Source organism: Silene latifolia, chromosome 4 (assembly GCF_048544455.1).
Source record: "Silene latifolia isolate original U9 population chromosome 4, ASM4854445v1, whole genome shotgun sequence".
Lineage (NCBI taxonomy): Eukaryota > Viridiplantae > Streptophyta > Magnoliopsida > Caryophyllales > Caryophyllaceae > Silene > Silene latifolia.
This window is the reverse complement of record NC_133529.1, coordinates 1,011,199-1,025,697: the sequence shown is the minus strand read 5'-3', so window position 1 is coordinate 1,025,697 and position 14,499 is coordinate 1,011,199. Positions and strand designations below refer to the sequence as shown.

At 37.7% G+C, this 14,499-nt stretch overlaps 2 protein-coding genes across 2 annotated transcripts; one reads left to right on the top strand and one right to left on the bottom strand.

The window, feature by feature from the left end:
* Window positions 1-1,341: 1,341 nt before the first annotated feature.
* Window positions 1,342-2,719, bottom strand: LOC141651964 (universal stress protein A-like protein). The gene is made up of 4 exons (XM_074459650.1): window positions 2,420-2,719; window positions 1,977-2,095; window positions 1,737-1,855; window positions 1,342-1,512 (listed from the first exon to the last, which is right to left on the bottom strand). The coding sequence occupies exons 1-4, from the start codon at window positions 2,610-2,612 to the stop codon at window positions 1,428-1,430; spliced, it is 516 nt and encodes a 171-aa protein (XP_074315751.1). The 5' UTR covers window positions 2,613-2,719; the 3' UTR covers window positions 1,342-1,427.
* Window positions 2,720-7,621: 4,902 nt separating this feature from the next.
* LOC141652465 (uncharacterized) lies at window positions 7,622-13,016 on the top strand. Its single transcript, XM_074459937.1, has 7 exons — window positions 7,622-9,054; window positions 9,161-9,350; window positions 10,182-10,285; window positions 10,374-10,479; window positions 10,703-10,998; window positions 11,948-12,253; window positions 12,426-13,016. The coding sequence occupies exons 1-7, from the start codon at window positions 7,978-7,980 to the stop codon at window positions 12,777-12,779; spliced, it is 2,433 nt and encodes an 810-aa protein (XP_074316038.1). The 5' UTR covers window positions 7,622-7,977; the 3' UTR covers window positions 12,780-13,016.
* The last annotated feature ends 1,483 nt before the right edge of the window (window positions 13,017-14,499 follow it).

The following is a 14,499-nucleotide window of genomic DNA, read 5'->3' as shown; positions in this document are numbered from 1 at the left end:
TACTTTGAGTTAATCCCACTTCTTATTGCCAAAAATAAAAAATATACATAATTAATTAACGAATACATCCGTGTAGAGATAGCAATCCGGGCCGGGTTAAGGCGGGCGGCACGGCCGCACGGGTACAGCACGAGTCCGGCACGGGCACGACACGGCACGGATGAATAGTACTGACGGCACGGACACGACACGAACGGGTTGGAGGCGGGCCGCGGCTGCGTTTTTTGGGAATTCTCGTGCCCAGGCACGACACGGCCCAAGCACGGAGGGTCCGACACGAACCAGGCACAACGGGCCTGGCACGGCACGACCCGAGATTTGACCCGTTTCTTAATTATTTAATTAAACTCCTTTTTTTAATATCGTTTTTTAGTTATTTAATTAAATTAAATCTAGTATATTAAAAATACAAGTAATCAACTAACCAAGATATAGAGTACATTAATATTTAATAAAATATATATTTAAATCATTAATATTCATCATTTATATAAATAAAAAAGTATTTAGAAAAAAATACTAAGGCTATTGGGCCGGCCCACGTTTCAGGCACGATTAGCCCATGGGCCAGGCACGGCCCGAGCACGAAATTGTGCGTGCCAGGAGCGGGCCGTGGCAGGGGTTTGGGTGAGTGGGTCAGGCACGGCACGGCCAGCCAATATCCGTGCCTGAGTCGGGCCATTTTTTGGGGAAGGCACACGGGCCGGCCCAGCACGGCCCAATGCCAACACTACATCCGTGTACTACTGGTAATTTGCCTATATAGTTATGTTGCACATCAATTGCAATCAATTTGCTAGTCATGCTAAATTCTAAAGAGGTCTCTATCAACAAGAAAATTAAGCTACCAAAGTCCAAAACATTGCACTATGACAATTTGGTATTGCTAAAGACTAGAAGAGTGTACTGAACTTTCATTATTGAACCAATGATAAAACGACACGTCCTGAATATTGTCGTCATAGGGTGTCATCTTATGATGTTGAGTTTAATAAATTACAAGTACTACTGCGATAAGTACTGCCATTAAATTAGTTTTTGGTTAAAATGGTTTTCTTAAGGCCCTTTGATAATATGCCACTATTGGTTAACAATAAATATATAATTTCATCTTTTAAATACGCACTACGAAGTAATAAAATTAATATCGTTAGTATAGTCAATTCATTTTTCAATTTGTTGAGCTCTTATAAAGGAAAAATAAATTTCAACTCATTTTCTAGTTCTCAACAACTACGGAATATAATTTACAACCTATATGACTTGATATCGGTGGTTTACATGCACATATTGTGCCATACATAATTAGTAAACAGAGCGACTAATTAACGAAAAAGCAAATGACGATTAAACTTAATAACATTAACATTACTTAAAATAAACATCATGATTTATACAAAATTTATGAAGAGAAATCTATCGGATCTTCAATTGGTTTCTTGATGCTTGACGACTACCACAGGACACTTAACTCTCTTTGCACAATCATAGCTTACGCTTCCTAGAAGAGCCCTGTCATTACATTAATTACATAAACACATTACGATCGACGGTTAATAATAGCGAGCCTTATATAAGACGGACATAAATAAAACAATTCATATCTAATATTCTCCTGGATTATTTTAAGTTTAGCTTAAAATACATATATATGATTAAATAAATATTACTCCGTACATGTTTAGATCAAAACTTGATAGTAAAATCGAGAAAATAATAATATTTTAATATATTACCTCTTCAAGAATCCGTAGTCATGGCTTCCCATGACCAACATATCAGCTCCTAGTTTATCAACTGTTCCACATATCACTTGTTTAGCATCTCCACTTCCTACTTTCTTCTCCACCTTAATCTATAATATCAATGAAAAAGACTTGTCAGTTAAACAAATGATTGAGACAGATGGAGTATTAAATTACGACTATACTAAGAAACTAATATATATATATAGAATATGGCTAAATGATGTGTACATTGATGTTATTGGAGTACTTCATAGTACAAATTGCTTGTGCTCTAGACATCACTGATTCAACAAGCTTTCTTGAGTACTCTTCCATGGATGCTACTACATCATTACCTAACAAATAATCTGTCACATAACAAATTTATCAAATTAGTACTCGTATTTCTTCCATGAAAAGTCCCATTTTTTTACGTAAACTCTTCGTATTAAGGTTTCGAGTTATATATTGTCCATCTAATAAGTAGCGAACTTGAAACAGAAGAGGTAAAATTTAAACTGAAACAAAATAATTTCTATATTAGTAAGAGACGGTCCCACCCTACTAGCAAGGGTAGGTCTGATACTACATAGAATTACCATAAAGGTTGGATTAAAGGAGTCTCGGATGTACAGATACAGATATAGATATAGATATAGATATAAATGGATGTGGTTGGATAAGAAGCATACCAGCGACATCGAAAGGTGAGAAAGGAGGAGGAGGGGGCTTGACATAGAGAAGAACAAGAGTAGTAGAATAGTCGGAGGTTTGTTCAGAAACAACAATATTGTCTATACACCATGATAAAGCATGCATACTTTCTTCACTCTCATCTACTGCCACTACTATTTTCCTTCCTCTATTACTCTTCTCCATCTCCATTTTTAATTATCTAAATTATATTCCAATTAATAATTAAGTTCTTAGTGTTATAATTTTATGGGGTAAATGAAGTATTTTGGGTTTAAATAGAGGAGGATACAAAGAGAAGTGGAGTATTAGTTGTCCATTTTCAAGTAAGTAAATGTTTTCAAGGGAAGTCATGATCAGTTTTTTCTTGACTTGTATGAGGCCAACAACTAGGTTACTATTAGCATTCTAGATATTTCGATAGTTCATTTATTCGTATGTTTAGTCTCTTTTTAGACGGATATATCTATTTTAGGATTAAAACAGGTTCAAAAATATCCTATTTCAATTATATGGGATAGACTTTTTACTAGTCATATCTAATCTTGTTTTAAATTTAAAACGAATATACTCATTTTAAATATAAGTTATTATTACTCATTTCATATTAGTATTAACTAAATTAATTTATTCCGACCCCCATATACTAAATTACATTCAATAATAAATTGGAATAATATTTTAAACACGCAACTAACATGTCCCAATTGTAAGCCCCACGACGTACAAAATAAGTGAAATAGATGTTTATAAATTGGTTTAAGATATTTTCATTCTTAATATAAAATAAGCAGGGGCGGCCATTAGAATTTCGAAGCCCTGTTCAAAATGTTATATAAAGGCCCCTGTCATAATCGTCTCATATTTTTCAAGTTATATACAAAAGTAATTTTTTACAGTATGTATTATATGAAGACCCTTGTTATAATCATCTCATAATTTCCAAGTGGTAACGCAAAACTAGGTGTCGTAAAAAGCTAGAATTACCCTAACAAATTAACAATTTATAAAACCAAACTATACTCTAGACTACTCTAAATGATAAAGTAATATAGTGCAAGTAAGGGTCGAACCCAAGAGAAGGTCTTTTAAGCTAAAAACTTGAAATGTAAACTATTGACTATTAAAGACAAAGCTATAGACAAACAATGACTATTCACAATGGCAAACAATAGAGAGACATAAAAAGGGGGGTTTTGGAGTTGATTTGTGACATGAGACAAAGTGAAATTTGCAATTCTATTCTAACAAGCAATAACACAAGCACTTGATGAGCAAGATGGTTCAATAATTAGGAGGACTTGGTGCAATCCTACAAGTTCCAACTTTTCTCAAAGCAAGACTCTTTTCTCTCTAGTTTTCATTTACCCAACAACAATCCTCAAGCAAGTGATTACCACTATCTAAGCCAACAATGATAATCCTACTTCAACTACAAATTCTAACATTAAACCATGTAAGAATTGTAACCAAGAGCATGAAGAACAAAACCAAGAGGAAAGTAAATGGGATATCACAAAGAAATGTTTAAACCAACAAATCCTATGATACAATCAATTTCTACTCACAAAGGTTGATACTTTAAACTAAGATAACAACAATCATGAGATGCTTCAACAAGTTATTACAAAAGCAAGCAACTTTGCAACAACAAGCAATAGATGAATGAAAAAGAGGCAAGGGTAATTACTTCTCACAACAAAACATTCATCATGTCATTAAAACTTAGAAATTGAAATAAATGAAAGAGTAGAGATTAAGGAGTCAATACAATGATAAAGATGAAAGCTTGCAATGGATTACACCAAGTAGGGAAGGATTAGCCTTCCATAGTCTTCATAAAACCCAAAAACAAAGAAAGATTACAACTTGAATCCCAAAATAAATTGTTCTTGATACTACAAATTTCTAGAGATTATTCAATGCTTAAGTGCTCACTAGGTCTTCAAACATGAGGGGTATTTATAAGGCTGCACGAAATTCTAGGGTAATACGGGATTTGGGCTTAAATTTAAGCCAACGGGCTTAATAAAAGTCACGAGCACAGCACAACGGCAGACTGCCGGATGAATGGCAGACTGCCGTGGCAGACTGCCGGATGAATGGCAGACTGCCGTGGCAGACTGCTGTGGAAGGTGGCAGTCTGCCAAATTGCCTGAAACGAATTACTTCTTCACTTCCTCAACATGAGTTCTTCACTACTTAGCCTTCATGCTTCCTAGCAAGGAATGTCGGCTCCGTAACTGGTTCATGTAAGGTCGTCTCCGCGTGATTGCTTGTCTACTAGTGTGGCTAGAGGCTCGCTCATGGGATTCCGGGTTCTATCCTCATATGAAGCTCCACACATGAATCAAAACGCATTAGTTATGACAACCATCGGGGCGGGAAGATTAACTCTTGATTCCGACAAAAAAGACCCTTAATTAAAAGCATACTTGGCCTAAGAAGGCCCTAGTGACTCGACACTTCTTGACTCTATCACCAAGTCTTACAAATGCGTACAATTTGATACCTTTAAATTATCAAATACCAAGTATTAAATCTATTAGGTGTCTTGAATCAGGTAAAACCCATAAACAGTATACCACGTGTCTACGATCATCATAATGCATTTAGGATATATAAACAAATCATATTTTTCGTCTGTTAGTTCATTTAGCTCGGCTATTATCATTTTTTTTACGAAATAATAATTGATAAATAAGATAAAATGAAAAAAATGGAGTAATGTAACTTACTTAATAATAAAATATTTATAACAAGTGTTGTTTTCGAAATGATATGTTTCATGGAAAATAAATATATGAAAATTGTTAAGCTAAATCAATAAATCACCTATAATGCTAAACTGTTTAAAATAGTGGTTGCTACTAAAGAGAGAGAAAAAGAAATGTCAAGCAAGGGATTCGAACCCGACACTTCCAACTATTTTTGTAAAAGCTTAACTTCCTCCTCCTCGAATAAATCAGGGTAAGATTTAATGCATATTCAGCGCATCAATCATCTCTTATTCTTTGCCTTGGTCAAGAGGAGGCCCTAGTGGGCTTGGGCCCCGGTGCGGCGAGCCGAATGGACAGGTTCATGGCCGCCCCTGAAAATAAGTGAAGTAGATGTTTAGATATTTTCATTCTTAGTATTTTTAGTGACGGGTACGATTAATATTGGGTGGTCATATTGGGTTTCAGTAACACTATATATATTCATACTAACCAAATGTATTTGGTGTGGTGGTTGCTCACCTCATCCCTTAACCATGAGGTCAGGGGTTCGATCCCTGCCAATGAGAATGGAGCAAATGCTTTGGCCAGCCGTTTACCTCTTCGTGAGAGCACGCGCGACGAGGAGATTATACACTGTTGTCGACGGTGAACACCCCGGTTTAAACCAAATATATATATATATATATATATATATATATATATATATATATATATATATATTCATACTAGATTATTTTACAATTACAATAATAAGGGGTTACGTCTTACAAAAAACAATTACTCGCCAGTCACGTTTATTTGTTACCTTTTATATTACTCCGTAAATGTTAGTGGCTACGTCATAGATGAACCCTTGTTTACGAGCTCCAAGTGGGTGATAACGTAGAGTTCCCATAATAGGGGAAACTAAGGAAGTTTATGTTAAATAGGCCCCAACTGCCCACGCACATTGATATTGATAGGAAGTCGGGTACAAATACAATGTAGATGAATCACATATATAGCTCATGAGCTAAATTAACACTTGAGTGAATAATGTACACTCATGTCACTTTCATCTACCCAACACTAACTACCTCTTCTCAGTTTTGGCTTGCTAACTTGGAAGAAATTATGAGAAAGCAAAGCAAGGGTACGGTGGAGTTACTTTCTATCATGAGTCGTAATTATCCATTTGGTCGGGTCGAATTATTCTTGATGAGATTGATGTTTCAATCCAAGTTAAAAATGACCTCTAGCTTAATCAATGTCACAAATGTTCGTGATAACTTATAAAGTACGTTTATTAGTTTATTGTTTTTTAATTCGAGTTAATGATATGCTTTGTAGTAAGGTAGATGATTTGAACTACAATCAAGTGTAAGAGTACAACTAACATGAATTCTTGATAAAATATTTAATGTCGGCCCATATACGGATGGCGCGTCAAAGGATAATTAAGGGCTCACATGTAGTGGTGGTATCTTCAAGGAAGAGATGGGTAATTTCATTTCAAGTTTCAACTTATTTCTTTTTCTCGGGCTATTGTTCTTAAATGCGTGTTGAGCTCCTTGCTCTATTAACCGGTTTGAAAAGAGGTACTTAACTCCATTTTAACAAGCTCATAATCCATATGGATAATAAAGCTTACATACAAATAATCTACAAATAATCAAGGACAAACAATTAATAAGTAACGGCCTGGAGGCAATTGTTAAAAGATGCAAGGATATTATACAAAAAGGCAATGGATAGATCATTCTTGAACATAATTATCGTCAGGTTAATAATTAAGGTGTAGATTGGCTCGCTAATCGAGGAGTAAACTCTGATACAACTCCCACTCTTCTAGACATTCCTCATTTGGAACTTCGTTCCATCCTCTGCGAAGATATTCTTAGGGTGACAATTCCTCATATCATAGCTAGTTAAGTTCTATTTTGGCCCTGTTTGGTAAACAGCATATTAGGTAAAATTAGTAGATTCCGGCTTAAATAATAGTTTAACCAATCAATCTACTAATTTTACGTGTTTGGTTAATAGCATATTCAGACAGCATATTGGTCGAAATCTACTATTTTTGAATATGCTGCTAATAGCAGCATATTGTAATATCATATTGAGTTTATACATGGAAATAATAGATTTGTCATATAATCTGCTAGTTACCAAACACGCTTTCTAAATTATGCTAATTTCATATGATGGTCAAACCTGCTACTAAAATCTGCTAACCGTATTCTGCTAACGCTATCTGTTATCATTAATCTGCTTCTATCGTTTGCCAAACATAGCCTTTATTTTTGGGGTTTGCTTTCATTTGAACCAAGAAAATATAAAAAAAAATGGAATTTTGACATTTGAGTGCAGGCCCATTTGTATTTAGTATAATTCCGTAGCCCGTATTACTATGCAAATTAATGTACATCAAAATTGGGATCCATGAACGGCCCATCATCTCCAACCCACAAACGTATATATGGCTCGAATTAATCCGACAATAACCCGAACCTGAAACAACTCGACTCGAGTCCGACTCGACTTACCTAATTACCAATTTACCATTACCACCTCTAAATAATAAGCGTTCCTAATTCTGTCAATCCTCCCGCTTTCTTTCTCCCGTCTCTCTCTATCCAGAGATCCCCCAATTCACCAAAACCCTAATTTACCTAAACCTAAACTCATCAATCGGAGATTCAAACCAGTAGATCACCAACACACTGCAAATTCAATTCAATTCTACCTGTCGATACGCAACGAATTTCAATTTCAATCAGGTGCTTTTCATTTAATTATTTTTATAAATTTTAGATTTGGAAAGTTGTTTTTGTATTGATTAGTTTTCGAAGTTGGAGATGCCAGTTATGGCGGAAGATAGGTATGAAGTTAAGGAGAGTAGTCGGAGAGGAAGGGATGATGATGTTAAACGGAGAGAACATCGTCGTCGGAGTGATGATTCGGAGAGTTCCGATGATGATAGGGTTACGAAGAGAGGCGCGAGACGCGAGCGAAACCGAGAGCGAGAACGAGAGCGGTACAGTGAGCGAAGCATTGGTAAGGAAAGTGGTTCGGATAGTTCTGATGCAGATAGGGTTAGGAAGAGAGGGGAGAAACGGGAGCGAGACTCCGAAAGACGGGATAGGCCTAGGAAAGACAGTTCTGATGGCGATACCAGGCAGAGAGAAAGACGGGGTGGGCCAAGGAAAGACGGTTCTGATGGCGACACCAGGCAGAGAGAAAGACGGGATAGGCCAAGGAAAGACGGTTCTGATGACGACACCAGGCAGAGAGAAAGACGGGATAAGGATTATCGTAATAAGAGATTGGAGGATAAGGATGATCGTAGTAGAAGGAATGGGAGACGTCAAGATTCCGACAGTTCTGATGGCGATACCAGGCAGAGAGAAAGACGGGATAGGGCAAGGAAATCGGAGAGGAGGGAGAACACTAGGGAAGATAAACGCGATGAGGTGAAGAAAAATGATAGAGATGATGTCAAGGTAGAGCCCAAAAAGGCTGTGGACCCGAATGAGAATCCGGGTGGTCCTCTTGCTACACTTGGGAGGACAGGAGGGGTTTATATTCCGCCTTTCAAGTTGGCGAGGATGATGAAGGAGATTGAGGATAAAGCTAGTGCCGAATACCAACGCTTGACTTGGGATGCTCTCAGGAAGAGTATTAATGGTTTAGTTAACAAAGTTAATGCAACTAATATCAAGAACATTATCCCGGAGCTGTTTAGTGAGAATCTCATTAGGGGAAGGGGTTTGTTTTGCCGGTCTTGTATGAAATCTCAAATGGCTTCCCCTGGTTTCACCGATGTTTTTGCTGCTTTGGTTGCTGTTGTCAATACCAAGTTTCCTGAAATTGGGGATCTTCTTTTGCGTAGGATTGTCTTGCAGCTTAAGAGATCTTTCAAGCGCAATGATAAGGTGTGTTTATGTGTTCTTTCGTGTCTAATTCTCTCTTTTTTTCTTTCTTTTTTTTTTGAAAAAAAATTGTTGGGGTCAATTATTCATTGGTTTATTTTATTGTCAGCCTCAATTGTTAGCTGCTGTTAAGTTCATTGCGCATCTGGTGAACCAGCAAGTTGCTCATGAAATCGTTGCGTTGGAGCTGGCTACCATTCTGTTAGCTAACCCTACTGATGATAGTGTTGAAGTCGCTGTTGATTTCATCAAGGAATGTGGTTGCATTCTTCAAGACCTTTGTCCTAAGGGTCTTCATGGTGAGTCTACTATCGCAATGCATCCTTTGTTTGTTAGTCATATCTCAGATTTTGCTAGTCATATACTCATATACTAACTACAATGCTATTGCATCTCTCTGTTGGTATACCTGTGTTAAACACAAGTGTATGGGTAATTGGGTATGACTCTTAAAGGAAGCCATTTGAAGTTAAGGCATGATGGTTCTTCATATTCAGTAGTTAGACATTCTATGCTGTATGGGTGCTTCTAACCAAATTTGACAAATATAACTCAAGTAGCTGAGAATTCGAAATATGAGCATCTTACACTCTTACAAGTATACCTCCTTAGGCTCCTTTAGTTATTTTATTGATGTGGCGGCCATGTCGTAGCACCTTATTTCCTTTTTATGTGCCGTCCCCTTAAATTGGTGTACGGTCTGCCAACATGCTGAATTCAAGCATACATGCTCACTTAGAATTTGTGAGTTCTGACACAGGTTTTGACCCCTTATGTGATTTGATCAATAGCTTCGGGTTACCATGATGTACTTTCCCAGTTTTCCCATATGAGTTTAGTTCTTTGGAGGTTGTAGGCACTAGGGAATTGTTGAACCGTAACTACGGATAACAACATAAGAAATGTTGAACATGTGATTACTAGTATATTGTGATAATTTCTCGTGGTATACTTCTTTGTAGGATGAAGGCGGCTTTTGTAATTATTGAGCTAGTGAAATGCTTCTCCTTTTTAGCCGTTTTATCACATATGATTTTGATGTTTTGAACTCGGGACTTTTTGAGAAATTCACTTGCAATTTTATTTAAGTCTGGATACTCATTGCATCTTTGATTTGATGAACTTTGCAGGTATCTTTGAGCGCTTTCGTGGAATCCTGCATGAAGGAGAAATCGACAAGAGAGTTCAGTTTTTGATTGAAGGCCTATTTGCCATCAGAAAAGCCAAATTTCAGGTTTGAGATCTTGTAATATTGTATTTGTAGACTAACTTAATTTTCTTAGTGCCTGAATACTTAAAATTATGACCATTTGCATTTACAGGGGCATCCTGCTGTTCGGCCTGAACTGGATCTTGTCGAGCCGGAAGATCAGCTGACTCACGAGATATCACTAGAAGATGATGTGATAGATCCTGAGACTTCTATAGGTATTGGATTGCGGGGGTCCCTCCGTGTTTCTTTTTATTTGTTTTTTCCTGAATTTTGCTTGCATGCGTGGATTTTGGTGAGCATTAACTAAGTGCGACCCTATTACCACGGCAAAAATGCAATCTACTTCTCTACCATGATCTACCGAGTCTGACACGTGCACTGAGCTTCCATGCCTTGATTTAATTGACTCATTCTTGGTCACTTGTACATTATTTGCAGATGTTTTCAAGCAGGATCCTAATTTTGTGGAAAATGAGAGGAAGTATGAAGAGGTGAAGAAGTCCATATTAGGAGATGAGTCAGAGGACGAGGAAGACGCTGATTCTGGCTCTGATGAGGAGGATGATGATGATGAAGATGAGGAGGATGACGAGGAGCAAATGCAGATAAAAGATGCTACAGAGACTAATCTTGTTAATCTTCGCAGAACAATATATTTGACAATTATGTCCAGTGTTGATTTCGAAGAAGCTGGCCATAAGTTACTAAAAATCAAGCTTGAGCCTGGACAAGAGGTTACTACTCTGTCCTTTAATTTTCTCTTTACAGTTGGCCTTGTTGCACACCATCCTGACTTTGTCTTGCTTGACCTTGGTTAATGGAGACAATTTAGGCTGTGTACTTCACTTATGACTTAATCTTCGCTATGCATGATGTTTTCCATAACTTCAAAGGTGGGACTATATGGCCCATGGTTACCGAATTCGCTCGGTACCCTACGAATCGCTAATTGTTAAAAGCGAATTCTATCATGTTGCTTAGTGAAAATACATATAACACACATTCTATAAGCGCGAATCGTGAATTGGTTAGGACGTACTTCAAAGGTGGGACTATATGGCACATTATTATAGCCTCTTACTTTGGTATGTTTTTGCGACTGGTGTATTTATATAGTCTGTCTTTGTGGTATTTGAAGGCATTGAAACCTAATAATGTGTTCCAAGGTATAGTCTGAGAAAGTTACCATAAGCCCTGATAAGTGAATAATTTCTATTTTGTTATTCTAACTGAGGGCTAAGTATCACTCTTTAGTCTATATTTTCTGGGGATCTGCAGTTTTACGGCTTATAATTTTGATGTCAGTGTGTCTACATTTTATCTAGTGGACCAAAATGTAATTCTCTGAAATAGCAAATTCCTTCTCTGGAATAGCAAATTCCTTCTCACTCCTAGACTAGAATTGTTTAGTATCTTCTGCCAAAAGTTACGATCTAAATAGAATTGCACAGCTACCTTTGCATATGTTTCTCTGTACCCCTTTTTGTTTATGCAAGTTATTTTCTCCTGGTTCGGGGAAGATGGTTGCAGAATTTTATTGTGCTTGATTTGCCCTGATCAAACTTGTTTGAGTGTTTCAAGTGGTTTTCGGGATGTGTGAACCGTTGCCTGCTTTAATTTTTTATCTGGGTTACAAGATATTCCTATATCAGACTTGTGATGTGTTTTTGTATGTCTATGCAGATGGAGCTGTGTATAATGTTGTTGGAATGTTGCAGCCAAGAAAGGACATATCTTAGGTATTATGGCCTTTTGGGTCAAAGATTCTGTATGATAAATAAAGTGCACCAGGAGAATTTTGAGACATGTTTTGTCCAGCAGTACTCCATGATCCATCGCCTTGAGACGAATAAGTTACGTAATGTGGCCAAATTCTTTGCGCATTTGTTGGGCACTAATGCTCTCCCATGGCATGTCTTATCGTACATCCGGCTGACTGAGGAGGATACGACTTCCTCATCCCGTATCTTCATCAAGATCCTTTTCCAGGTATTTGGAGAGCGTCAGTTATATTCTTTCTTTCAAGTTTTTTTTTTCTTAGTTTGCGGTGATTACTTGGGAGACTTCTAACTTGCGTAGCAGTTTATGTCTATTAACCACGGAGTACCATATGTTTGTAATTTTTTTCGTTGTTCATTGATTGTTCGAACTCTTAATGCAGGAATTGTCTGAGCACCTGGGTATCCGTTTACTCAATGAACGGCTAAATGATCCATCGATGAATGATACATTTGAGTCAATTTTCCCTAAAGATAACCCGCGGAACACACGCTTTGCTATCAACTTCTTCACGTCCATTGGGCTCGGTGGATTAACAGAGAATTTGAGAGAATACCTCAAGAACATGCCAAGAATGATAATGCAACAACAAAAACCAGAATCAGAGGATGAATCTGATTCTGGCTCAAGCTCTTCAAGTTCCGACTCGTCAAGCTCTGAATCAGAATCCGACAGCAGTTCTGATGAGAGCGATAGTGATGAAGATAAGCGTAGAAAAAGGAGGAAGAGAAAATAGACAACTGCATAACCCATTTCCAAGGACGAGATTTCTAAAGTTTTGTATCATATCTTTAAGAACATTTTCAACTGTGGTTTACAGGCTGAATATTTATTTGCCTTTTGTAGACAATCTAGTATTCTAGTTTACTGATAAATGTTCTGCAAATTGTAGTTTCTGCACGATTGCATATATATTGTCTTCAAACTTTGTCGCCTTTCTTGAATTATACTGTATGATTTTTGGATTCATGTTTCAGGGATGAGATTTCTAAAGTTTTGTGCATACCAGATTCCCTCTATCTTGACATCTTTGGGAGTCTTTACTCCCAAATCGGTGTCAGATGACTGAAGGCTCTGGAATACTCCCAAAAATTTCTCGTTTCCGGGTTGCTCTTGGTGACAATGTTACACTGAATCAGTATTCTCGACTCGCTGGCCGGGTAACTTCTATACTAAAGCGATTGAATCTGAATCAGTATTCTCGACTCACTGGCCAGGTAACTTCTATACTAAAGCGATTGAATCATTGTGTTTGGATTCTATAAATTACGTATTACGTATGATAGTTCGTCATTCTTTTTATTAGAGGTAAATCATATAGAGGATTCGAATTTGCAACAAGTGTACGAGTAAAACTGACATGACTTCTTGAGGGTATAATATACGGTTTTTCGCGATTTGAGGGTACCGGAACAAAATTCTCCGGAAATAGCGCAGAAAGTTCCTCGGGTAAGATAAAGCGGCCAGGCAAAATTTGAGTAGCAACGGAAGACATTTGGGGGTGCCGGTATGCCATAAACCAGCATTCGTCGAACCTCGGATAATCGTGAAAAATGTATTAGTACTCGTTATCCAAGGCTGAAATCGAATAGGTTAACTCCTGAAATGACCTCGGACGCGTGATAAAAAAAAACAGGGAGAAAAAAAAACAGGGTCCGGTACGACCTCCCGAACGGCTCAAATTCAAGTGTATAATACACGGTTTTTCGAATTCAGTGGTACCGAACAAAATTCTCCGAAATCGCGCGAAAGTTCCTCGGTCGGATAAAGCGGCCACGCAAAATTTGAGTAGCAACGGAAGACATTTGGGGGCGTCGTTATGCCATAAACCAGCATTCGTCGAACCTCGTATAATCGTGAAAAATGTATTAACACTCGTTATCCGAGGCTGAAATCGAATAGGTTAACTCCTGAAATGACCTCGGACGCGTGATAAAAAAAACCGGGAGAAAAAGAAACAGGGTCCGGTACGACCTCCCGAACGGCTCAAATTGAAGTGTATAATACATGGTTTTTCGGGATTCCAGGGTACCGGAACAAAATTCTCCGGAAATCACGCAGAAAGTTCCTCAGGTCAGATAAAGCGGCCACGCAAAATTTGAGTAGTAACAGAAGACATTTGGGGGTGCCGGTATGCCATAAACCAGCATTCGTCGAACCTCGGATAATCGTGAAAAATGTATTAATACTCGTTATCCGAGGCTGAAATCGAATAGGTTAACTCCTAAAATGACCTCGGACGCGTGATTGAAAAACCGGGAGAAAAAGAACAGGGTCCGATAAGACCTCCCGAACGGCTCAAATTGAAGTGTATAATACACGGTTTTTCGGGATTCCGAGTACCGGAACAAAATTCTCCTAAATTGCGCAAAAAAGTTCCTCGGAGTCGATATAAGCGGCCACGCAAAATTTGAGTAGCAACGGAAGACATTTGAGAGTGCCGGTATGCCATAAAC